The sequence below is a fragment of the Pinus tabuliformis genome, chromosome 9 (genome assembly GCF_031772625.1).
Source record: "Pinus tabuliformis cultivar Carrire ecotype Pingquan chromosome 9, CPIR1, whole genome shotgun sequence".
Lineage (NCBI taxonomy): Eukaryota > Viridiplantae > Streptophyta > Pinopsida > Pinales > Pinaceae > Pinus > Pinus tabuliformis.
The window spans coordinates 730484548-730510944 of record NC_142307.1 but is presented as its reverse complement, the minus strand read 5'-3'; the positions used below and the strand labels follow the sequence as shown (position 1 = coordinate 730510944).

Genomic DNA, 26397 nt, shown 5'->3' with positions numbered 1-26397 from the left:
TATTTTTTAATAATATTGAAAAATAAATATTTATTATTTAAAATATATTTTAAAAGGCATAAGCTAAATAAAAATGTTATGAAATTTAGTCTATTAAGACAAAATTGACGATTGATTGTTTGTTAATCAACGAATAACCCGCGATATACTTTGGTTAGTCAATAAGGATAGCTATTAGAAATTAATATTATCACAGCAATTAATACTAAAATGAGAAAATAAAAATGTGATTTAATTACAATGAGAAAATAAAAATAATGATGTGTTTTAAAATAAAAATGTGATTTAATTACAACGAGAAAAAAATAATGATGTGTTTTAACTAGGGTAATAATGAAGAGAAAATGTCAACACCAATCCAGACTAAGCATGAGCTCTTAATTAAATCTGTTTTGTTTAATGGCTAACCGTGTTTTTGTTTTTGAACAGTCCGCGCTTGTCTATTGGTTGCTTTTGTTGTTGAGATATATTCCGAGAAATGATTTGGAGGGAGATGAAGACTCATAAATAAAGAAGTGCCGAAATTAAGAACCTGGGCATGTATATATAGAATGGATGGCATTTAGGCGGTGTGATTATCCTGGAAGCCTGCAGGCCTTCGCCATTTTGAAAGCGGGTGCGAAGAGGCCGTTGCAGGGGACAAATTTAACTCATCCAACGCCGGCCACTTTTAACGCTCGTTGCAACATTTCTGATCTCCACAAGTCTGCCTTCCACTTTGATTAAGTGGATGCTCGGGTTTCTCTTTCGTCATCAGCTCCATCTGCTTTCGCCATGAGGTCTGGAATCTTTTTCTCCATTTCTTATAAGAATTGATACTTCCAGTCCGCTGCATTTTTTTTTTACTTTACTGTGTTCGTTTAAAAATATTTTATAACACAGATTGATGATACAAAGAACTTAAAATGCCATGGAAATTTCTAATAGGGCAAATGCCCCACATGTTCCGTGACACGTGGATATTTTCACCCATTTTCCACCAGATTCTTTTGATTTGAGCTGGCCGAGCTGAGGTCTCAAACCACGTTATCATAGTGGATTGGAAGTTCTGCACCCTCCTTACCAATTTTACCAATTTTGATTCTCCATAGATCACTTGCTCACGATTTCGCCTTTAGTAATATCGGTGACCTCCGGCACTTTCCAAATCGTCTTCCCCTTAACGGGATGAAGGGTGGGTAAATACCTGTTACCATGCCTCTGCATGTTCTGGAGAAGATATACGCCCTACCCATATTGGCATTGGCCCATTGATCATTCTGGCTCTTCTGTACTCTGGATTGCTGGTATAATAAGGCTGAAACGTTTGAAGAAATCCTTTCTTGCTCCTTCCTCTGATGTCTGCATCACTACCGTTACAACTGCTATCAAATACCAACTATGTTAAGTGAAATTTTATGAGGTCGCGCAATTACAGGGTGGCGCGTATTTGTTAGTTAATCAGACATTACGTGGTGCATTCTTTAACAACATTGGCTTCAAACTCCACCTGTCATTTTTCAATAGCCCGTGAATTGGCACACAAGCATATCTTCTATGGTTGTTAAAAGAAATGTACTGACTAGTCCATAGTCACCTACCTATTCCGAATCCAATGCAGTACGAGGCTTTGTTTCGATTTAGCTTACCCCTTTCACAGTCATTCTAATGCTATGACTTGAATGAAAATATTACTTCTGCCTTTGGTAACTAAGCTCACCTGCATTCTATACCTAGAAATGACACTTCGACCAACCGGGCCATGCATGTAATTGCACTGAGAGAAGCGTGGTGCTCTTACAGGGGTGGAAGGGATGTGTCTTGACAGGTCATCTGCATAAACTAAAAGTGAAGAGACGTGTCTTGTCAAATCATCTGCATTACTAAAAGAGAAAATTATAACTGACATCTGACCTTTAATGTCAAAAATAAAATCATTCTAAAAAATATATAAAAGGTCAAACTAGCATAGATCGATCTTAACCCTCAAGCTTTCAATGCTAAGGGGTTTTGCACCTTGGTTTTTTGGATCCTTCTCCATGCTTAATACATACAGGGTTAAGAAGGGTCTATGCCAGTTCTAAGTTATCGTTGGCCTTATCTGAAAGGCTAAAGACTGAAAGCTGAGCCCATTGTAACTAACATCCATGGGTGGAAGAATCAGGTCATCTCAGATCTTATTTTCCCTTTTTGTAATAACAGCACTCCGAACACCATAATCTACCGTCTAGAAACAACATTTTCTAATACCATTCATAGCTTTTCACCATTCACTACCCAGAGAATCCTTTATATTTTTGAGGTCCTAATTTGCAATTATAAGGATTAAAGGAGGGTCTGCGGCACTATAACCTCAGACTTGATAATCAAGTATTTGTTTTCTGGTCTCTTGTCAGCTGTGAAAAATGCTTGTTTTTAAACTAATTTTAACATTGTTTGGAAGTCGATGTTCATAAGCTACGTTGAATAAAATGTCACAAGAGATGCAGATATTTTTGTAAGGTTTTGAATGTTTAATGTGGACCAATTTAAAAAACAATATAAGGCTTAGAATATGACTTTGTGTTTTAAGTATATTTCAGGAACCCTGCACGCAATCACAATTTTGCAAGGAATGCTGAGCAGATAGGCTATCAAAATTCCAGGGTATATTTATCAGCTGAAGAAGCAGCAGCTGCTGAAGAAAGCTTGTCGGTCTACTGCAAGCCTGTGGAACTCTACAACATTCTTCAACGTCGAGCTTTAAGACATGTAATTTCCTGTTTTTGAGTGAATTCCTTGTCTTTTCTAGATTATATAATTGCTTCAGCAGATATGCTAGGACATTTAACCTTTTGTTCAACAAGGCATGAATGAACAATCTAAGAGTGCATATTTGACTTGAGTTATGATTATAAAAAATATTGTTAATTTAATGTTTTGCAGCCCTTATTTCTTCAACGATGTTTGCGGTACAAAATACAAGCAAAAAGACAAAGGCGGTATGCTTTTTTGTGTTGCAATTTTTTATTTTTATTTTTAATTTAATTTGATATTTGCATTATCAATAGAAGTAGAATGACAAAGGAGACTTCAGGACGGCTACTCTTTAATTATAGCAGGGGGAACAATTCAATAGTTACGGGTTTCTTATTTTGGAAATGACAGGGTCAGGTCCTGAATGGAATATTCCAAAACGATCATAAAATTATTTCGATGTTTGTAGCTGGTTGTTACTTTAATTTACCTTGTCTGTTGAAAAGTGACAACAATGTAATGTAAATGATGTAATTGTGGGTAAATCTTATTTTTACTGTGAGTTAGTTTTATAACGGGATTTGTAACAAAAAGGAGTTATGTAATGGAGTAGCCCGTATTAATTGGTGATTGCCCGAGAGACTTGTATCATGGAGAATTATCTTTGATTAATAAGTTTCCAATCCCTTGCCCCGTGGAGGTTTCCTTGATACATTGTAAAGGTTTTACCGCGTAACTTTTGTGTGTTCTTACTGTGTATTTGATTCAATTTCCCATTCAATTTTTCTCCATATATTATTCCTATGTGTATCTTTAATGTCTCTCAAGACTAACAAGTGGTATCAAAGCTTTGATGATTTTGTGAGGACCATATAGAAGCCGACATGTAGACCTTTGCCACTTGAAGAAAAACTACAACCACCAAATTGCTGTGGAGAATCGTGAGCTGTTGCCACTCTGTAGAATCGTGGCCTGTTAGAACCACTGTCTGCTGAAGAATTGTCCGCCCTTGGTTGAAGTCGAAAGGGAGAGAAAGACCCTGCAGTTGTTGTTTGAAGTCAACAAGAATCTGGTCAAGCCACCGCCAAGTCGCTGCAGTTGGAAGAAAGGGAATCGTGGCAAACATAGAGCGATTTTTTTTTAGCCGTAAAGAAGAAAGGATTACGGGGACCCTCCAAACCAACGACTTCTTGTTGCCACCAGTGAAAAAGGAACGTTGCTTGTGAGCCCACTGCTAGTTGAAGAAGCTTTGCCTGCATGAGTAGAGGTTGAAGACAGAAGAAAAAGGCCGCTGTGAATGTGAGTCTGCTAGTCAAGAGTCGCTACCGCTTATCAGAAGCCACTTTTGCGCATTTCTGGAGGCCGAGCCCTAAAAAGGAGAGGCCAAGAAATTAAGGGCCATAGCCATTGCAGCCGAGCCGCTGTCAGAGAAAGAAACAACACATCGTGCACATTGAATCACAATTGAACCGCTTGTCTGGAGGATTGAAATGAAGGTCAATTATTTTTTTTATAGCAATTTTTTTTTTGGATGGTTGATGATTCCTTGAGCATTAACACATTTTTTTTTGAAGGATTTCTTTGAAGTGTTTTTTGAAGTTTTCTGAAATCAGAAAAAAAGGGGAAATCTTTTCTGAAATTCTAAACTAAGGATGAGCAGGGGAATTTTTTTTTTCAATTATTATTATTATTTTTTATTTTATAGTTTTTATCTAAAATTCTGAATTGAAAAGGATATAGAAAAATTGGAATAGGGTTTGAAGTTTTTTGGAAAGTTTGGAAATATTTAAAAAAAGAAGGGAAACCATTTTTTTAAGAAACCCTAGCTGAAAGAAGGGAAACCAGATTTTTTTTGAAACCCTAGTAAAAGGATTTGTAGGAAGAAATGGCAAAAATGATGAATGCTAAATTTGAGGTGGAGAAGTTCACCGGCAAGAACAATTTCGCATTATGGAAACTGAAAGTTAGGGATTTGCTGGTGCAACAAGGGTTGCACAAAGCTTTAGATGGGGTGAAGAAGAAACTCATTGGCATGACAGATTTGGATTGGGAGGACTTGGATGCTCGATCTCTCAGTACCATCAGGTTGTACCTGAGAGATGAAGTTCTCTTCAACATTGTTGAAGAAACCTCGACATCAGGTTTATGGGGAAAATTGGAAATTTTGTATATGACCAAATCTTTAACCAATAGAATTTATTTGAAAAGGCAATTGTACAGTCTGCAGATGAAGTAGGGTACAAAAATTGCAAAACATTTAAATGTTAATACACCTATTTGCCAATTGTTAGATATAGAAGTTAAATTTTAGGAAGAAGACAAAGCTATCACGCCGTTGTGTTCTCTCCCCGAGCCATGGGACTACTAGTAACTTCTATCACTTTGAGCACAACTAAATTTTTGGAATTTGATACAATTGTGGGAGTTCTATTATCTGAAGAAGTATGGATGAAGTCCAACATTGAAACCTCCACGCCAGAAGCCATGGTTGCCAGAGGCCGGTCAAAGGAAAGAGGGGAGAAAGCAAGGAGTTCTTCTAGATCAAAATCAAAGGGCAAAAAGTGTAAAGCCAAATGTTGGTACTGCAACAAAATTGGACACCTCAAGAAAGACTGTTGGAAATGAAAGGAGACTGAAAACCAAAAGAAAGAGGCAAATCAAGTTGATTCAGGTATGATTGATGAAGTTTTATCTGCTGAATTAGGTATGGTAGATCAAGCTTTACCTGTTTGTAATGTCTCTTAGAATTATGAAAATTGGTTGTTAGATTATGGTGCTTCTCATTACATGAGTCTGCACAGGAATTGGTTTACTTCATATGAAGTTGTGAATGGTAGTTCTGTGTTTATGGGAAATGATGTATCTTGTCAGATTGTTGGGATGGGAAATATCAGGATTAAAATGTATAATGATACAATTAAAACATTAATTGATGTTAGACATGTACTCGAATTGAGAAAAAAATTGATTTCTTTGGGAGTGTTGAACTCAGAAGGTTACAAGTTTACAAGTCAGAATGGAGTGCTGAAAGATTCAAAAGGCTCTCTGGTTGTTATGAAGGTTGAGAAGATCGAAAACCTTTACAGACTCAGGAAGTACTCAAGTCAGTGAAGCAACGACTGTATCAAAGAAGGTAGAAGAAGGTACTCGCCTATGGCATCTGCGACTAGGTCACATGAGCGAGAAGTGTCTTCAGGTACTGGTGAATCGTAAGTTGCTTCTTGATTTGAAATCCTTGAAGTTGGATTTTTATAAGCATTGTGTATATGGTAAAGAATGTAAACATAAATTTAAAATTGGAAGTCATAATAGTAAAGAAATTTTAAACTATATCCATTTTGATCTTTGGGGACCATATCCTACTGTATCTTATGGAGGTGCATTATACTTCTTAACATTTATTGTTGATTTCTCCTGGAAAGTCTGGGTTTATATGTTGAAAAAGAAAGCTGATGTATTTAACGTTTTAAAACAATTTAAAGCTATGGTGGAAAAGAAAACAAGCAAATCAATTAAATGTTTAAGAACTGACAATGGCGGTGAATTTACTTCCCCAGAATTTGAACAATACTGTAAGGATGAAGGGATTATTAGACATAAAACTGCTATTTATACTCCTCAGCGAATGGCGTTGTTGAACGTTTGAATCAGACTCTTATGGAAGAGCCAAAAGCATGATCAACAATGCTAACTTGCAAAAGGAGTTGTGGGTAGAAGCAATATCTATTGCTTGTTATTTAGTTAACATATCACCTTTAGATGCCATTAATTGTAAACTTCTTGAAGAAGTTTGGTCGGGCCAGTCTTGTGATTATTCACATTTAAGGATTTTTGGTTGTGATGCCTATGCTCTTATTCCAAAGAATCAACGTTCAAAGTTAGACCCAAAAGAAAAATGTTATGTCTTTGTTGGGTATGACTATGCGGTGAAAGGATACAGGTTATGGGATCCTTCTTCGTGGAAGATAGTCATTAGTAGAGATGTAACATTTGATGAATCTTCTCTTCTAAAATCAGATGTTGAAAAAATTGAACAGGAACAGGTATTGCCGAATCAACAAATTCAGTTGGAGGCTAAACCTTTTTCAGAAAGTCGAAAGGAAGGAGAGACTTTTGAAGAAAAAGGTGAAGAAGATGCAAAGGAAACTGTTGAAGTTCCAAAACTAGTTCAACAACGAGTCACTCTAAGAAGGTCTACAAGGGAAAGAAAAACACCCAAAAGGTATGAAGATTCTGCTTCATCTATTGCATTGATTACTGAAGATGGGGAACCTTCTTGTTATTAGGAAGCAGTGGATGATGCAGATAGCAAAAAGTGGAAAAGGGTTAATGGATTCCTTAGCCAAGAACAAAACTTGGGATCTTGTAGAACTTCCTGAAGGGAGAAGTGTTGTCGGATGTAAATGGATCTTCAAATTGAAGCGAAATGTTGATGGCAGTATCGAGAGGTATAAGGCGAGGCTGGTAGCAAAAGGGTATTCTCAGGTTGAAGGTATTGACTTTCATGAGATTTTTTCACCAGTCGTAAAACTTGTTTCTATTCGTACTGTGTTAGCACTAACTGCATTACTTGATCTTGAGTTAGAACAATTAGATGTTAAAACAACCTTTCTACATGGTGATTTGAATGAAGAGATTTATATGGAACAACCAGAAGGTTTTGTACAAGGTTGCAGCAGAAGATTAGTTTGCAAGCTCAGGAAATCATTGTATGGCCTGAGGCAATCTCCAGGCAATGGTACAAGAAGTTTGACTTCTTCATGGTGAGCCAGAACTTTACTAGAAATGAGTATGATCATTGTGTATACTTCAAGAATTTCAGTGGCATATTCATTATCTTGGTTTTGTATGTTGACGATATGCCTATTGCGAGCAAAAGCATGGAAGAGATTAGCAGGTTAAAGGCTCAACTCTCTAGGACATTTGATATGAAGGATCTTGGAGTGGAAAAACATATCTTGGGCATGGAGATACACAGAGACAGGAAAAATGGAAAGCTTTGGTTATCACAACAAAAGTATGTGGAAAGAGTACTTGAAAAGTTCAGTATGAACAATGTGAAACTTGTTAATGTTCCATTAGCTTCCCATTTTAAACTTTTTTTGGTTTTGAGTCATAAAACTGACGAAGAAAAGAAGTATATGTCTCATGTACTATATGCAAATGTAGTAGACAAATTAATGTATGCGATGGTATCTACGAGCCCTGACATTTCACATGCAGTTCGAGTTGTCAGCAGGTTCATGACAAATCTAGGAGAAGAACATTGGCGAGCAGTGAAATGGGTGCTTCGGTATTTGAGAGGCACACATGAACATTGCGTCATCTTTAATGGAAGTGAAGGATTAGTCTGTGGATATGTGGATGTTGATTATGCAGGTGATTTGGACAAAAGGAGATCTACTACAGGTTATGTCTTTACTATTGCAGGTGGAGCAATTAGCTGGATGTCAAAGCTTCAAGAAACAATTGCTTTGTCCACTAACGAAGCTGTTTTAGATGCCAATAAAGAAGAAATCTCATTAAAAGGTCTACTTGATGAGATTGGAAGGACGCAGGAGAAAGTGAGTGTGTTTTGTGATAGTCAAAGTGCTATTCATTTGGCTATAAATCCAGCTTATCATAGCAAGACCAAGCACATTGATTTAAGGTATCATTTTGTGAGACATGTGATCGATGACGGTAAAGTAGCTCTCAAGAAGGTCCATACACAGAAGAATCGTGCAGACATATTCATGAAGCCAGTTACAGTAGAGAAGTTGTGATGGTGTTTGGCTTCTCTTGGCTTGTAGAAGAGATGATGAATGGGCATGGGCAAGGGATTAGTAAATTTGTTGTCAAGGTGGAGATTGTTGAAAAGTGACAACAATGTAATGTAAACGATGTAATTGTGGATAAATCTTATTTTTATTGTCTGTTAGTTTTATAATGAGATTTGTAACGAAAAGGAGTTATGTAATGGAGTAGCTCATATTAATTGGTGATTGCCCAAGAGGCTTGTATCATGGAGAATCATATTTGATTAATAAGTGTCCAATCCCTTGCCCCGTGGAGGTTTCCTTGACACACTGTCAAGGTTTTACCACATAACTTTTTTGTGTTCTTGCTGTGTATTTGATTCAGTTTCCCATTCAATTTTTCTCCATATATTATTCTTGTGTGTATGTTTAATGTCTCTTAAGACCAACATTGTCCATCTTTTTCGTATTCTAATGATATCCAGGCTTTATTTTGAATATATGAACTTGTTTTGGGCATAGATATACCTTTATGCGTTTTCTTAGATTTTGAAAGCATATTAGTAGCTCCATGTATTAAAATTTTAGCTTGGATAGGTCTCTCTGCATAGGCCTTGTGTTTAGACGTGTAGAAGATATCTTGAAAATTTACTTATTTTGGCATTTTTTAATAGAAATTTCTGTTTTCCCACCCTGGTTTTCAGTTTCTCCTTATTTCTTCCATATAGTTAAATGCCTTTTCCCATAACCATACATTTAACAAGCTGAAAAAAATAAATTTGCTGAAAACACAAATTCTGGAAATTTTACAGAATGCTGGAAATTGCAGAAATAAAAATCAGCAGTAATAAACAGCCATTAAAATACATTTAAACACTGAGATTTTTGGTCAATGTGACCCTGGAAAAACCCCCTACAACTCTTGGGGAAAACCAGTTTGAGAGCTCTTCTTTATTTCTGAAAATTGCCTTTTACAGTGAGAAATTTTCAGCAAAAAATCAACAAGCAAATTTACAACTTATCTCTTTTCCCATGCTTCACAGCAAATTGGAAATTACAGCAAACATGACAACAATAAATGCTGTACGGTCTCCTCTATTTTCGTGCCCACTTTCAGCATTAAATGCTGCTGTATGGCCCTCGTTTTGCGTGCAGAAAAACTAGCAAACTGCTCCTCGATTTTTGTGCAAACCTCTCCTCGAAAATCGTGCCAAAATCTGCCTTTCACTGTGTGCTGAATCAGCTGTACAAATTTGCTCAACTACTGCCTTGGAATGTGTGCCAAGCTGCGGTTTCCTTCTCCTCCCTGCTCAAAAATCTCTCTTGCTCTCTTGCTCTCCTTCTCCCAATCTGCTCATGAAAGAATCGAATCGAATGTGATCTTTTCCTCCTTTTCCTCCTTTAATATAACTCCAAATGACTTTTGGGTGACCCAAGTGACTTTTGGGTGATATCTAAATTCAATGGCTGAAATAGATTTAGATCAATGGCTGAGATTAAATGCTCATTTAAATCTCACTTTTTATTTTTTAATTCACCCCACTTTAATAAAGACCCACTTAGTCATTTATTTCCAAAGTCACTTTTCCTTTCTAATTTTTCATTGACTTTATAAAAGTCACTTTAAAATTAGACTTAGTAACTTTATCACTTAAAGTCACTTTTAAATTAGATTTAACTTTACAAAATTATAAAGTCACTTTAGGAGAAAAATTAAATTCTTTTGGACACTTTTCCCTAGGGCAAAGATCAAAGCCTAAGGGAACCACCTGTCCTCCGGTACCAAATTTCAACACACAGGAGAATCGTGCAGACATATTCACGAAGCCAGTTACAGTAGAGAAGTTGCGATGGTGTTTGGCTTCTCTTGGCTTGTAGAAGAGATGATGAATGGGCATGGGCAAGGGATTAGTAAAATTGTTGTCAAGGTGGAGATTGTTGAAAAGTGACAACAATGTAATGTAAACGATGTAATTGTGGATAAATATTATTTTTACTGTCTGTTAGTTTTATAATGAGATTTGTAACGAAAAGGAGTTATGTAATGGAGTAGCCCATATTAATTGGTGATTGCCCGAGAGGCTTGTATCATGGAGAATCATATTTGATTAATAAGTTTCCAATCCCTTGCCCCGTGGAGGTTTCCTTGACACACTGTGAAGGTTTTACCACATAACTTTTTTCTGTTCTTGCTGTGTATTTGATTCAGTTTCCCATTCAATTTTTCTCCATATATTATTCTTGTGTGTATGTTTAATGTCTCTTAAGACCAACATTGTCCATCTTTTTCGTATTCTAATGATATCCAGGCTTTACTTTGAATATATGAACTTGTTTTGGGCATAGATATACCTTTATGCATTTTCTTAGATTTTGAAAGCATATTAGTAGCTCCATGTATTAAAATTTTAGCTTGGATAGGTCTCTCTGCATAGGCCTTGTGTTTAGACGTGTAGAAGATATCTTGAAAATTTACTTATTTTGGCATTTTTTAATTCTTCTAAGTACAAACTTAGGAAAAACATGATAATTAATTTTATTAATTATGGTTGTCTTATCACTTTCTTTGACAAAATCAAAGAAAGTGATAAGATCGAATTTTGGCCTTTGAACTTTTTTTTTTGAAGATCTCAAGGAGGAAATAGGGTTATAAGAGAAATTATAAATTGTTGGATTGAGTGAGTGAAGGACACATCAGAGATCACATCAAGTGAAAGAAAGAGGGCTGATTTGGTTGAGAAGAAGAAAGTGTTGAATTTTGTAGCTATGGTCGTTCTTCATAATTTATATTTTTGATGTATATATAATAACTATTGTTTAGCATGTTCTTCATGCTTGGCTCAAAAAGAAAAAATATTAAAAGACATGTTCTTCATATTGGTTTTAAAAGAATATATTTGAATGTTTTGGCTCCTAAAAAGTCAAGTCGACCTCCTCCTAGTCAAGTTGGCCCCCTTAAAGTGTTCAAGTCGGCTCTGTCAAGAAAGGCACCCATTCGGCCTATTGGATCGCTGTATATATAGACATCATTAGACCTCCCTCCAAGAGCAATTCAGATCTCTTGTGTAAGATTCATCTGAGGCAAGCAAAGACCCATATTGAGGGAGTGAAAAAGTATCTTTGAGATCAGGAAGGAAGGATGAATTCAAGGCTTAGTGAAGAGTGAATGTCTTTCTCAAGTGTAGGACCGAATCTCCGTAGAAGGATGAATCTATGTGGAAGGATGAATATTTTTTATGTCAAAGGCTTAAACTTTGTGATGGATTGAACCTTTGTGAAGGGACATAAATTTTTCTATGGGAGGACCGAATTCAGAGGAAGGCACAAGACTTAATTCTAAGCAGATCTAATCAGAAAAAATTTGTGGGAAGATGACTTGACTAGGAAGGAGATGGACCAGGTTTGACCTAGCTATGTTGTTAGTCTATTTGAGCTTGTATTTGACTAATATTTCTTTGTTGAGCTTGATGATCTCCCTAAGGAAAAGGTTGTTGGGCTTTTCCCCCATGTGGGTTTTCCTAGGGTAAACTCTATTGAGAAATCTATAGGGTTGCAATTATGATGATTTCTCTTAAACTTGATAACTGCTTGTGATGTATTTTTATTTTTCTTAATTATTAACTTCTTATCTTATTATTATGTTGTTCTTATCATCAAACAACTACCAAAACAAGAAGATCAACAATCCACAAGAACACGGGATGTAGGCTGCAAGCTAGGGCTAGAACCTCTCCACATGAGAGGAAAACCCACAAATCTCTTCTGTTCTTATAGATTCTTCAAATGATGAATTCCAAGACCTCTAGACCAAGACCAATACCCTTTCAAGACCAAGTCAGACTTTCTTGATAATGTGCTTCCTTTGTCCAAGTCAAACCTAATCAAATCTCTTCCAATTGCACAACTTTGGTCCCCAGGTACAAAATTTCGGCTTCCACTGCAAGTTTGAAATTTTCGGCCCCTGCAAAAGTTACTGCTTCCACATGTGTGAGCAATATTAGGGCTTCCATTGCTTCCTTTGACCTTCGCTTGAGTTCCTCCTTCTTCTAGGGCTTGTAGGTGATCTAATAGGCCTTTTTTCGACCTTCTTTCTGCAATTTCCTCAACTTTGACCTTGCAACATCAAAACCCTAGTTTTCTTTCTTCGAACGTGAGAGAGAGAGAGAGAAATAACCCATACTTTCGTCCTTCTTCCTTCTTTGATAGCCTATATATAGGAGGTCGAGTTCCCTCCTATATATAGGCTTCCAAGGAGGAAGACATGCCTAATGAGGTTGACTTCTTAGCTGCCAGGCCGACTTGGTCTTGGAGAGTATTTTGACGCTTTTAAATACAAAAATAATTCTTTTTACAAGTTACAATGTGCCCGAGGGGGCTTCTTCATATGAAAATGACTCTTTTGACTTATTTATCCTAAGACAAACCTTGTAAGCACTCATTGGGTGCTTGACGTCTAAATAAAAGACCTTGAGCATGAAACCCATGCTACAAAAATAACAATAATGAATTTTCTTTCCTTTTACAATATACAAGAATCAAAAGTACATTTCATATTTATGAAGACCGAACCTAGTTACACATTTCAACACTCCCTCTTAACTAGGGAGGCATTCATAATGGTACATGGACATTCTCAAACTGAAGAGATCTTATAAGAAGAGTCAGATTGGTAAGCCATCTCATAAGCTCTCATTGTAACTTATCTCTTTGCATCATACCAACCAACATTGTCACATTGCAAGGCCTTGACTAATAACTCTATCTCTCCACAAGATCAAAGTACAATGCTAGCGAGACCCATGACTAATAGACACCATCATCATTGTCTCTCAAGGCACATACCCCACTTGGGTGTTCATTAGTAATGTCCTTTTAGGACAATTCTTATCTTGGAATAACACATCCTTAAGTGTTAAAATATGCAACTGCGGTCAAATTCGACCTTGGACACCTCATATGATGGAGATGATGTGGCACTGAATTCCTCTTTTTGAAAGGACCAAAATCAACCTAAAGATCACCTCATTTGGACAAGCAGAAGATGGATATTGAATTATGTACCCACACATGCACATTTGGACAGGTCGACCTCAACATCAAATGGACATTGTTGGGCACCCCTGGAAGCATAGAAATACAAGAGACTTAGAGCTCATTTGGACATCACCAACCAAGCATCTTCTTCTCTTCTCATTGATTGGTTTACATAGATCTGAGGCAAGGTCGACAAAGGAAGTTTGCGAAGGTCTGAGATTTTAGTGTTTGAGTCTAGGGTTTCTAGGTTATAGGCGCAGGCTTGTCATTGAGTAATTTCGACTATAGTTGTTGGCACATAGGCATGCATCAAGGGAGCAACTAAGATCCTATAGTCGCTCTCACAGCCCCTCATGCATGGGACTGGGGGTTTGACTATAATTGACCATTGACTGAAGCTATCTACAGTTGACTGAAGACTGGAGAAGTTGTCTTTGATATAATTTGACACTGGAAACTTGTTTCTGATTGCTATTGGGTTGTATTGATGATATTGTATTGGGCTCATTGTAGTCTCTGTTGAACATTTTATGACAATCTAATAAAAGAAGAATTTCAAAGGGTTTTCCCTCTAGTGGGGTTTTTCCCTGGTCTTTGACCAAATCTGGTGTCTCTTGTTGATGTGTTGATTTTCTCCTTTGTCATTGCATTTATTGTTCTATCTTCAATTACTGTTGATGAATGGAAAGACTAATTGTAATTGGAAACATTGCTAATTGAAGTGTGGAATTGGGCTAAAGTAATTGATACAACATAGAACAATCTAAAAATTAACACGGTATCAGAGGTAAGGTGAAGGACAAGCGCAAAGGAGACAAGCTTTGAAGCAATTATCTTTGGAAAATTGAAAGAGCCTATCTAGTCAAAGTCAAGATGACTTCCTTCTTCAAGAGTGTGATGAAAAGTTGGGTGACATCCAATTTTGTTGCATGGAAAGTCAGGTTGGAGATCATAGCTGATATCAATGATGTTTTGGACTACATTCAAGGAAAAGTACCCGAGTCTCTGGAGAATGCTTCTGTTGCTATAAAGAAAAAGCACGAGAAAGGTGAGGTAAAAGCAAAGCAAATTATAAATGATGGTTTACAAGATATTTTACTTGCTTATGTTGGAAACTTGAGAAGGTCTAAAGACGTGTAATAAGATAGCTGGCATGTATGAGGTCAACAATTTGAATGAAATCATCTCCCTAAAAGATCAACTCAAAGACACCAAGATGAACAAAGGAGAATCTGTGCAATTCTACATAATGAGGATATCTTGTCTTAAAGATCAATTGCAAAGAGTTGGAGAATCTATGTTTGACAGGGAATTGGTGATCGTGACTCTAAGAGGTCTCCCTTCTATTTGGGAAATCTTCATCACTGGCATAAGAGACAACAATGTCCTCTTGTCATTTGATGAAATTGTTGGAAAACTCACTGAAGAAGAGTCAAGGATGATATCAAGAGGAAGGATTCAAAAGCATGAAGAAGGGGAGCCTACTGCATTCATTGCTCATGACAAGAAGAAGAAGAAAGGGAAAGGAGGTCCATCAAGAAAGCCTCCTTCTTGAAATCCAAGTAGAAGAAAGGAATATGTGAACATTGAATGCTATAATTATCATAAGAAAGGCCACTGTGCTCGAGATTGCCCCAAGAAGAACAATGGACCACATTATACTACTAGAAGCAACAATAACAGGTTCAATGATCAAAGAAGAAGAGATGACCGCAATGGAAGAGATGAAAGAAGAAGAAGAGATGCTCCAAGTGACCATGAAGAAGATCGTTGTCCTCAAAAGAAGTCAAGGTTCTCCAGGTATCAAAGTAATGTTGCTAATCAATCTAAATATGTTCTTATTTCTGCCCTTACTTGTTCATCTCCTTCAGATTCGTGGGATAGTTGGTTGGCTGATAGTGGGGCCACTCATCACTTATCTGATTATAAGGAAGTTCGCTCTAATTTGGTAGAGAGGGAGTCAAATTTGAAAATCATTCTTGGAGACAACTCCACTCATCCCGTTAAAGGTTTTGGGTCCGTCAAATTTCATTTGAATTTTGGGGAATCTATTTTGCTACATGATGTGATGTATGTGCCTGGGTTGAAGAAGAATTTGGTATCAATATCCACTTTGGAAGACAAAGGGATGAGGGTTGCCTTCATCAAGGGAAAAGTTCTTTCTTGGCCTGTTGGATCACCTATGAGAGGCACATTCACATTGGGATTGAGATATGAAGGAATCTACAGGGTCATTGGGAGACCACTACTAGCATTGGTTCATAATACTAATCATCTAAGCAATTTATGGCATCGAAGACTGGCTCATCTACATTATGATGCTTTTTCGAAATTGGAGAAATTGGTCTCACGGATTCCAAAGGTTCAAGCACAACATGATGGAGTATGTCCAAGATGTGCTAGTGGAAAGTTGACAAGGGGACCATTCCCCTCTAGCGAGAACAAGACCACTGACATCCTTCCATCTTATTCATTTCGACATATGTGGTCTGATGCCTGTGCATTCTATTAGTGGTTATCTCTACTACATCACATTCATTGATGACTTTTCAAGGAAGATATGGAAATACTATTTGAGGCATAAGGATGAAGCCTTTGAAACATTCAAGGAATTCAAAGCATTGGTTGAAAATCAAACAGGGAAGAAGATCAAAATATTCAGGTCTGATAATGGTGGAGAATACATGTCAAATGAGTTCATTGACTTTTGCAAGAAGGAAGGTATCAAGAAGGAAACAATTGTGCCATATACTCCCGAACAAAATGGTCTAGTTGAAAGGAAGAACAGGTCTATAGTAGAAGCTACTCGAGCAATGCTCCATGATCAAAAGTTGCCTAAGTTCCTTTGGGCCGAAGCTTCACATGCTATCGTATATGTTCAAAATAGGGTGCCTCATCAAGCTTTGGAAAACAAGACCCCCGAAGAAGTATTTATAGGTGTCAAGCTCGACATTGGTCATCTCTGCATATTTGGATGTCCCGTATATTTCCATGTGCCAAAGGACAAAAGGAACAAATTGGAAGCTACAGGAAGAAAATGTATGTTTGTTGGATATTGTGAAAATTCTAAAGCATTTAGAATATATATTCTTGGTCAAAGGAAGGTTGAAATCAACAAGGATGTTACATTCAATGGAGATGTTGCCCTTGGAAAAGCAAGGGACCTTCCTCTGCCTCTGCCTCCCTGAGAAGAATGATGATATGGATATTTTGGATGGCCCTTCCGTGTCCGAGTCCGAGACTAATATTGTTGATGATCCCATGGAGCCTATGGATCCCTTAGATCCTCCTACTAGGAAGAGACCACTTTGGCTACGTGACACTCTACAGGATGTTGAGAAACAGGTTCCTTTTCGAAGATCATTTAGAGAAAGGAAGCAACCATGTAGGTACTAGGGATGTGTTGCAACCATTAGCACTATGATTCAAGCTGAACCCCCCACATTCGAAGAAGCCGTAAAAGAACAAGTTTGGAAAGATGCTATGGCTGAAGAATATGAATCAATTATGAAGAATGACATATGGATGTTGTGTTGAGATTGAAAGGGAAATCTGTGGTAACTTTGAAGTGGCTATTCAAGATCAAGCATGGAGTTGATTGTAGTATTGAAAAATACAAGGCAAGGTTCGTGGCTCGAGGGTTCTCACAGAAAGAGGGAGAAGACTATGATGATATATTTGCACCTATGTCTTGAAATACAACGATTCGTTTAATAGTTGCCCTTGCCGCAAGTCAAGGATAGACCCTTCATCAGATGGATGTAAATATTGCATTCCTCCATGGCATGTTACAAGAAGAAGTGTATGTTGAGCAACCACGGGGATTTGAAGTAGAGGATCGAAAGACATATGTTTGTAGATTGAAGAAGGCATTGTATGGTTTGAAGCAAACCCCAAGAGCATGGTATGCCCGCATAGAAACTTATTTGATGAATTTGGGATTTACAAGAAGCAATGCTGATCCCAGCCTCTACTTCAAGGTAGTCCAAGGTATGCCGCTGATTTTGGTTTTATATGTTGACGATCTATTCTTGATAGGTAGTGAGCCTCTGATGATCGAGTGTAAGAGGGAGCTAGCCTCTGAATTCGAGATAAAGGACGTTGGAATCATGCACTACTTTCTAGGCCTTGAAGTGTGGCAAAGGCTCAGAGAGATTTTCCTTTCACATGGAAAATATGTTGTGAAGCTATTAGAGAGATTTGGAATGACAGAATGCAAGTCCATGACCACACCGATGGAAATGAACTTCAAGAAGTTATGTGGAGAAGCTGCAGGACCTGATTTGGCGAATCCATCTGAGTATAGACAGTTGATTGGGGTTCTGATGTTTCTTGTGAACACCTGTCCAGACATATGCTATGTAGTGAATACGTTGGGCCAATTCATGACCGAGCCTCTCCATGCACATTGGATAGTTGCCAAACATATTTTAAGATATTTGCATGGGACGATCACACTTAGTTTGAGATATTCTATCAGAGATGTTTGACTTCATGGGTTCACTGATGCTGACTGGGCAGGAAATGTTATCGACAGGAAAAGTATGTTTGGATGTTGTTGTAGTCTTGGATCTGCCATGATATCTTGGATGAGCAAGAAGCAGAAGTCCGTAGCATTGAGCACTGTCGAGGCAGAGTATATTGCGCTAGCATGGCTAGCTGCGAAGCAGTTTGGTTGAGGAAGTTCTTTGGAGAGCTATTTGAGCAGGTCCTAGACACTATAGTGATGTATTGCGACAACAAGAGTGGGATCTATCTGTCAGAGAATCCCATATTCCATGACAAGTCCAAGCACATAGAGATTCGATATCACTTCATTCAAGAAATGGTGCAGAGAGCAGCTTTTCGACTCCATCACATATCAACAGATGAGCAAATTGCAAATATTTTCACCAAGGCTTTACCAAAAGGGAAGTTCTTAGTCTTTAAATAGCAGCTTGGACTGAGGGATGTGCCCCTTCTTGATAAGGGGTATCGTTGATTGAGGACACTGAGCTAACTCTCCCCCCCCTGTTTGAGCTCCCAAGGTGAGGATTTGAGATAGAGGGCTCTTGGGGTTGAGGGAACTCTGGACAATAGGGTTTCAACCCTATCTATTACCCATAGGGTTAGAGTAGTAACTCACCCTATCTCGGTCTTTGCAGAGTATACCCCAATTGGCATCATACCTAGGCTTGTTGGGGTTGGCCCTCCTCGTCTGGCCAATGGGTTGAGGAGGCTTGGAGGTGTGTGATCCTTATCTCTTGGTAAGTTGGGTATCTCGTCCAAGCTCGGATTATGGTGCAGGTGCTCTACCACATGACTCTTAAGGGTCATCGCTGGGATGATTGGTAGGCAATATAATGGGTTGAGTAGTAGCTCCTCTACATCACCTATTGCTCAATATGGGGTCATAGTAGTAGCTCCCCCATGAGATTTCGGGTAGTAGCTCGTTGACATATTTTTCGGGTAGTAGCCTGCTAACAGAGATTCTGGGTAGTAGCTCGATGGATAGAGGGTGGTAGCTTTTGCTCCCCGATGATCCTTCTTCTTTAGATTCGAGAATGTTTCAACAAATAGAGTTGAGTAGAGCTGGGACATGCGACATCATGATGACATATTGATAGATGGATAGGTGGAATCTTCCCTAGTTGAGAGGGAGTGTTAAAATATGCAACTGCGGTCACATTCCACCTTGGACAATTGATATGATGGAGATGATGATGGCATTAAATTCCTCTTTTCGAGAGGACCAAAATTGACCTAAAGATCACCTCGTTTGGACAAGCAGAAGTTGGATTTTGATTTATGTACCTACACATGCACATTTGGACAAGGTGGCCTCAACATCAGATGGACATTGTTGGACACCCATGGAAGCCTATAAATACAAGAGACCTAGAGCTCATTTGGACATCATCAACCAAGCATCTTCTTTTCTTCTCATTGATTGGTTCGCACAAGTCTGGGGTAAGGTCGACAAAGGAAGTTTGCAAAGGTCTAAGATTTCAGGGTCCGAGGCTTGCAACTGATCTAGGGTTTCTGGGCTATAGTTGCAGGCTTGTCACTGAGCAATTTCAGCTATAGTTGCTGGCACACAGGCATCAAGGGAGTGACTAGAATCTTATAGTTGATCTCACAACCCTTCATGCATGCGATTGGGGGTTTGACTATAGTTGACCATTGGCCGAACCTATATACAATTGACCGAAGATTGGAGAAGTTATCTTTGATATAATCTGACACTGGAAACTTGTTTCTGAATGTTATTGGGTTGTATTGTTGATGATATTGTATTGGGCTCATTGTACTCTCTGTTGAACATTTTATGACAATCTTATAGAAGAATAATTTCAAAGGGTTTTCCCCCTAGTGGGGGTTTTCCCTGTTCTTTGACCAAATCTGGTGTCTCTTGTTGATTTGTTGATTGTCTCCTTTGACATTGCATTTATTGTTCTATTTTCAATTACTGTTAATGAATGGAAAGACTAATTGTAATTGGAAACATTGCTAATTGAAGTGTGGAATTGGGCTAAAGTAATCGATACAACATGGAACAATCTGAAAATTAACATTAAGGAATTTCATTTTCGACTACTCTTACATCTTGGATGCCCTTCCTCATCCTCAAAGAGTATTGAAAACTAGATGCTTACCCAATCCTCCATTCTTTCTTCATGAAGTGAAGACAAGAATGACGTGTCTATCTTTCCCTCTCAACTAGGGAGGGTATATCAACCAGTTCAAGCTTGTTTTTCAAATGCACAAGCTTCTTATTAGGAATAGATTTTGTGAAGATGTCAACTACTTGCTCATCAATGGGGATATATTGTAGTTACAACACTCTGTCTTGCACCAACTTTCGTATGTAGTGAGACTTGTTATTTATATGCTTTGTCTTTCCATGGAACACTGGGTTTTCAGACAACCTTATATAGCTATTGTTGTCACAATGTATCACTGTAGGGTCCATCGGTCCTTCAAACAAGTTGGAGAGCAACTTCCTCAACTAGACAACTTCTTTGCTTACTTCACAGGCTGCAATGTATTCGGCCTGAACACTACTCAAAGCAACTAATTCTTACTTTCTACTTATCTAGAATGTCATGGAGGATACTAAAACATCATCCATTACTGCTTCTCCCATCCATCTCACTGCCTCCCCAGTCAAAATCTGTATATCCAATCAAGTAGACATCATTCTTTCTATCATACTTCAGGTAGTAGTGGATTGTTCCTTGTAGATACCTCAGTATATGCTTAGTTGCTATCCAATGATCATGCTTGGGCTCTACCCGGATTTGACTGAGAATATTCATTGCAAAACAAATGTCTGGTCGAGTATTTTCCAAATACATCAGTGAGCTGTCTATACCTTGTTGGATCCATGGGGCCCGAATCAAAATTTCTTAGTCTCTTCAAATTTGATCATAGGGGTTGTCGTAGGTTTGCAATCCATGATGTCAAACCTTTTCAACAGCTCGATCACATATTTTTATTGACCTAGATATATCTCATCAGGTCCTTGCCAAACTTCCAACCCCAAATAATAGTGCATCAACCCTGGATCCTTCATATCCAATTCCGCTGCTAATTGCTTTTTACACTCTTGAGTACAACCTTCCACACTTGTCATGAGAAGATCATCCACATATATAAGAATGATTACATGCTCATCCTTCACAACCTTGATATAGATATTCATATCAACAGAACTCTTCGAGAAGCCCAATCTTTGTAGGTAGGTGTCCATCCTTGCATACCAAGCCCCTGGTGCTTGTTTAAGGCCATAAAGTGCCTTTTTCAGCCTACATACATGAGTCTCTCTATCTTTTACTTAAATGCCAAGGGTTCTATATAGACTTCTTCATCAATAGTACCATTTATTGAGAAATCTAAATGGCTGCAACTAAGATGATTCCTCTTCAACTTGATAACTACTTGTGATGTATTTTTAATTTTCTCGATTATTAGCTTCTTCTTATATTATTATGTTCTTATCATCAAACAACTACCAAAACATGAAGATCAACAATACAAAAGAACACAGGATATAGGCTACAAGCCAGGGCCAAAACCTCTCCACTTGAGAGGAAAACCCGTAAATGTCTTCTCTTCTTATGGATTCTTCAAATGACGAATTCCAAGGCCTCTAGACCAAGACCAATACCCTTCCATGACCTAGTCTAACCTCCTTGATGATATGCTTCCTTTCGCCAAGTCAAACCCACTCAAATCTCTTCCAGCCGGATAACTTCGATCCCCAACTCCAAAATTTCGGGTTCTACTGTAGGTTTGAAATTTTCGGCCCTTGCAACAGGTGTTGCCTCCACACATGTGAGTAGTTTTAGGTCTTCCAAGGCTTCCTTTGAGCTTTTCTTGTGTTTCTCCTTCTTCTAGGGCTTGTAGGTGACCTAATAGACCTTCCCTCAACCTTGTTTTTGTAATTTCCTCTACTTCAATCTTGCAACAGCGAAACCCTAGCCTTCCTTCTTTGCACGTGTGTGTGTGTGTGTGTGAGAGAGAGAGAGAGAGAGAGAGAGAGAGAGAAACAACCCAAAGCTTCATCCTTCGTCCTTCTTCCTTCTTCTGCTTCTCCTTCACTTAAATGATGAGAAGATGAGAGAGTGTCCATAGGAGGTCGAGATCCCTCCTACATATAGGCTTTCAAGGAGGACGACATGCCCTAATGAGCCCGACTTGGTCTTGGAAGGTATTTTGACACTTTCAAATACAAAAATAATTCTTTTTACAAGTTACGATGTGCTTGATGAGGTCTTCTTCATATGACAATGACTCTTTTGACTTCTTGACCTTAGGATAAATCCTTGAAGCACGAAATGGGTGCTTGACCTCTAAATAAAAGACCTTGAGCATGAAACCCTTCTACAAAAATAAAAATAAAATTTTTTCTTTTTGTTTTACAATATATAAGAATCAAAAGTACATTTCATATTTATGAAAACCAAACCTAGTTACACATTTCAACGCTCCCTCTTAACTAGGGAGGTATTCAAAATGGTACATGGACATTCTCAAATTAAAGAGATCTCATAAGAAGAGTCGGATTGGTGAGCCATCTCATAAGCCATCATTTCAGCTTATGTCTTTGCATCATACCAACCAACATTGCCACATAGCAAGGCCTTGACTAACAACTCTATCTCTCCACAAAATCAGAGCACAATGCTGGCGAGACCAATGACTAATAGACACTATCATCATTGTCTCTCAAGGGACATACCACGCCCGATTGTTCATAGGGTATGTCATTTAAGGACAATTCCTATCTTGGAATAACACATCCTCAAGGAATTTATCTTGGATGCCCTACCTCATCCTCAAAGAATATCGAGAACCAAATGCTTACCCAATCCTCCATTCTTTCTTCACGAAGTGACGACAATTGTCTCTCTCTCCCTCTCAACTAGGGAGGATATATCAACTAATCCAAGCTTGTCTCTCAAATACATAAGCTTCTTATTAGGAAGAGATTTTGTCAAGATGTCAGCTACTTGGTCATCAATGGAGATATACTGTAGCTGCAACACTCAATCTCGCACTAGCTTTCGTATGTAGTGATACTTGTTATTTATGTGCTTTGACTTTCCATGAAATATTAGGTCTTTAGAAAACCTTATACAACTGGTGTTGTCATAATTTATCATTGTAGGGTTCATCAGTCCTTCAAACAAGTCGGACAACAACTTCCTTAACCAGACAACTTCTCTACTTACTTCATAAGCTACAATGTTTTCAACCTCAACACTACTCAAAGCAACCAATTCTTGCTTTCTACTCATCCAGGATATCATGGAGGATCCCAAACTAAAATATCCTCCAGTAGTGCTTCTCCCATCCATTTCACTGCCTCCCCAGTCAGAATCTATATATCCAATCAAGTGGACATCATTCCTTTTATCATACTTCAGGCAGTAGTGGATTGTTCCTTGCATATATCTCAGTATATGCTTGGCTGCTATCCAATGATCATGCTTGGGCTCTACCTAGAACTGACTGAGAATATTCATTGCAAAACAAATGTTTGGTCGAGTATTTACCAAATACATTAGTGAGCCAACCAATTGTCTATACCTTGTCAGATCCACAGGGCTTGATTAAGAACTTCTTAGCCTCTTCAAGTTTGTGATCATAGGGGTTGTCATAGGTTTGCAATCCATCATGTCAAACCTTTTCAACATCTCGATCACATATTTTCCTTGACCTAGATAAATTTCATTTGGTCCTTGCCAAATTTCCAACCCCAAATAATAGTGCATCGACCCTAGATCCTTCATATCAAATTTTGTTGCCAATTGCTTTTTACATTCTTGAATACGACCTTCCACACTTGTCATGAGAAGATCATCCACATAGAGAGGAATGATTATGACCTCATCCTTCACAACCTTGATATAGAGATTCAAATCAACAGAAATATTTGAGAAGCCCAATCTTTATAGGTATGTATCCATCCTTGCATACGAAGCCCTTGGTGCTTGCTTAAGGCCATAAAGTGCCTTCTTCAGCATGCAGGCATAAGTCTTTCTATTTTTTACTTCAAATCCCAAGGGTTGTTCTATATAGACTTCTTCATTGATAGTACCATTCAGGAATGCTGTCTTTACATCCATTTAATGGATGTTCCATACCATCGATGCTGTCAAAGAGACCAACGAACATATAGTTGTATACCTTGCTGTAGGTGCAAATGCCTCTTCATAATCCATGCTTTCCTGTGGGGAGAAGCCCCCCGCCACAAATTTTTCCGTATATATATATATATATATATATATATATATATATATATATATATATATATATATATATATATATATATACGTCCATCTATTGCATGTTTAATCTTGTAGAGCCACTTGGATTGTGGTTCAAGTCTAGCTACGATCTCCTAAACTCCATTCTTCATTATTGGTTGATATTATTCATTCATGGCATCTTTCCATTCTTGATGTTTGACAACCTCTTCAAAGGTGGATGGTTTTGCTTCTATTAACTTCGTCATATAGGCTGTATATCCTTAATATCTTTTGGGCTTCTTACTTTCCTTGAAAATGCCTTTCGCTGCTCCATTTCCTTTTGCATCTAGAAGAGTAGACTTCAACCAATTTGGTCTCTTTCTGCTTTCAAGGATGATATTTGTTGCATAGGTTCAATGGACCTTCTTCTTCATGATTTGAATTCTCTTCCACCCTAGTGCATTCTTTTTCGAATATTGGAAGTCCTTCATCATCAGAGTCATCGAGAGGTCTTTTGAGTTCTTGAATGCAATACCTTCATCAAAGATCACATCCCGACTTACCTCTATTTGATGTCCTTCCTTTATGTAGATCCTATATGCCTTTGAGGTGTTACTGTAGCCAACAAATATATCCTTCATGCTTGTAGGATCCAAATTCTTTCTCTTATCTTTTGGAATGTGAATATAGACAAGACAACCAAATATTCGAAGATGTCCTACACTTGGTTTCTTCCCAGTGAATGCTCCCTCAGGAGTCATGTTGTCTAATGATTCGTGAGGACTTTGATTTTGAACATACACAACAATTTTTGTTGCTTCACCCCACAAAAATTTAGGCAAGTCTTGATCATGTAACATGGCTCTTACACTTTCCTCAATTGATCGATTCTTTCGTTCAGGATTATATGGGACTATCAACTCCCTCTTAATCTTAGTCTCCTTACAAAAAGCTATGAGTTCCTTTGATGTGTACTCTCCTCCATTGTCAAATCTTAGTACCTTTATCCTCCTTTTTGTAAGGTTCTCTACTTCAGCTTTGAATTCTTGAAATTTGTCAAATACTTCATCCTTAGACTTCAAAAAATATATCCAAGTTTTCCTTGAGTGGTCATCAATGAATGTTACATAATATATATGACCTCTAAGAGACTTTGTAGACATAGGACCACAAACATCATAATGAATGAGATGCAAGACTTCTTTTGACCTTGATGCACTGCTTCCAAATGGTGTCTTAACGTTTTTATCTAATGCACATCCCTTGCATACTTCTTCATGATCCTCCTTGAGTTCAGGGATGCCATTCACCATTGAATTTAGAGTTGGTAAGATTTTGTAGTGAAGGTGTCCCAACCTTCTATGCCAAATTTCACATGGACTTACTTCAATGTGCACCAAAGCTTGAGAGAGAGGAGTCAACAATATGTGGAGTCTTCCTTCACGAATCCTAATGATCTTTGCATTTTCGATGCTAGAGCTTTTATCCCAAACCACAACTTTTCCATCTATTAAAGCGACTCTATCTCCCTTATCTTATAGACATGAAATAGAAAGTAAGTTCTTTTGCAAATCTGGTATGAACATAATATTGTTGAGATGGATGTTTGCTACATTGTCCTGCTCGAGCGAGGTTGATCCAATTCCTCTTACATGATAACTCTTCTTATCACCTAGTTCAACAGAGTAGGAAAACTTTCCTCTATTAGTTGTTTGTGCTCACTTGTCATATGTCTTGATGCTCCACTGTCGATTACCCAAATATTCTCATCTTCAAATGAGCCTGTAAGTGTTGAGAATAACCCTTCGTCCTTTGTATAAGTCTTGGTCATACTATTCTTGATGGGTAATAGGAGATTCCACAATGCCTTGATACCTTGCTTGAGCTCAATATTTCAATGCCTTAATACCTTGCTTGATACCTTGCTTGAGCTCTTGATGGATGGATAATAGCAATTTATTTCAATTTTCACAGTTAGCTCAATATCATTTCCAGATTAGCATTAAAGTAAATTGCAGATAGAACATAAACATAGTTCGCAGAAGACAAGCCAAGACAAGAGGACACAAGATGTGGCGCTAGCTAGAGACAAACCCCAATGTGGGGAAACCCTTGATCAATTCTTCTTATATGTTCTTCAATAGTTCAACAGAGAGAGAGAGAGAGATAGTACA

General features: G+C 38.0%; 1 protein-coding gene across 1 annotated transcript in view; it reads left to right on the top strand.

Annotated features, from left to right (window-relative positions):
* Window positions 1-475: 475 nt before the first annotated feature.
* The window catches only part of LOC149150784 (polycomb group protein EMF2B-like), a 293618-nt gene continuing 267696 nt past the window's right edge, over window positions 476-26397 (top strand). The window contains exons 1-3 of the mRNA XM_089439288.1: window positions 476-779; window positions 2562-2730; window positions 2905-2960. Coding sequence (XP_089295414.1) covers window positions 775-779; window positions 2562-2730; window positions 2905-2960 — 230 coding nt within the window. The 5' untranslated portion in view covers window positions 476-774. The remainder of the gene's footprint in view (window positions 780-2561; window positions 2731-2904; window positions 2961-26397) is intronic.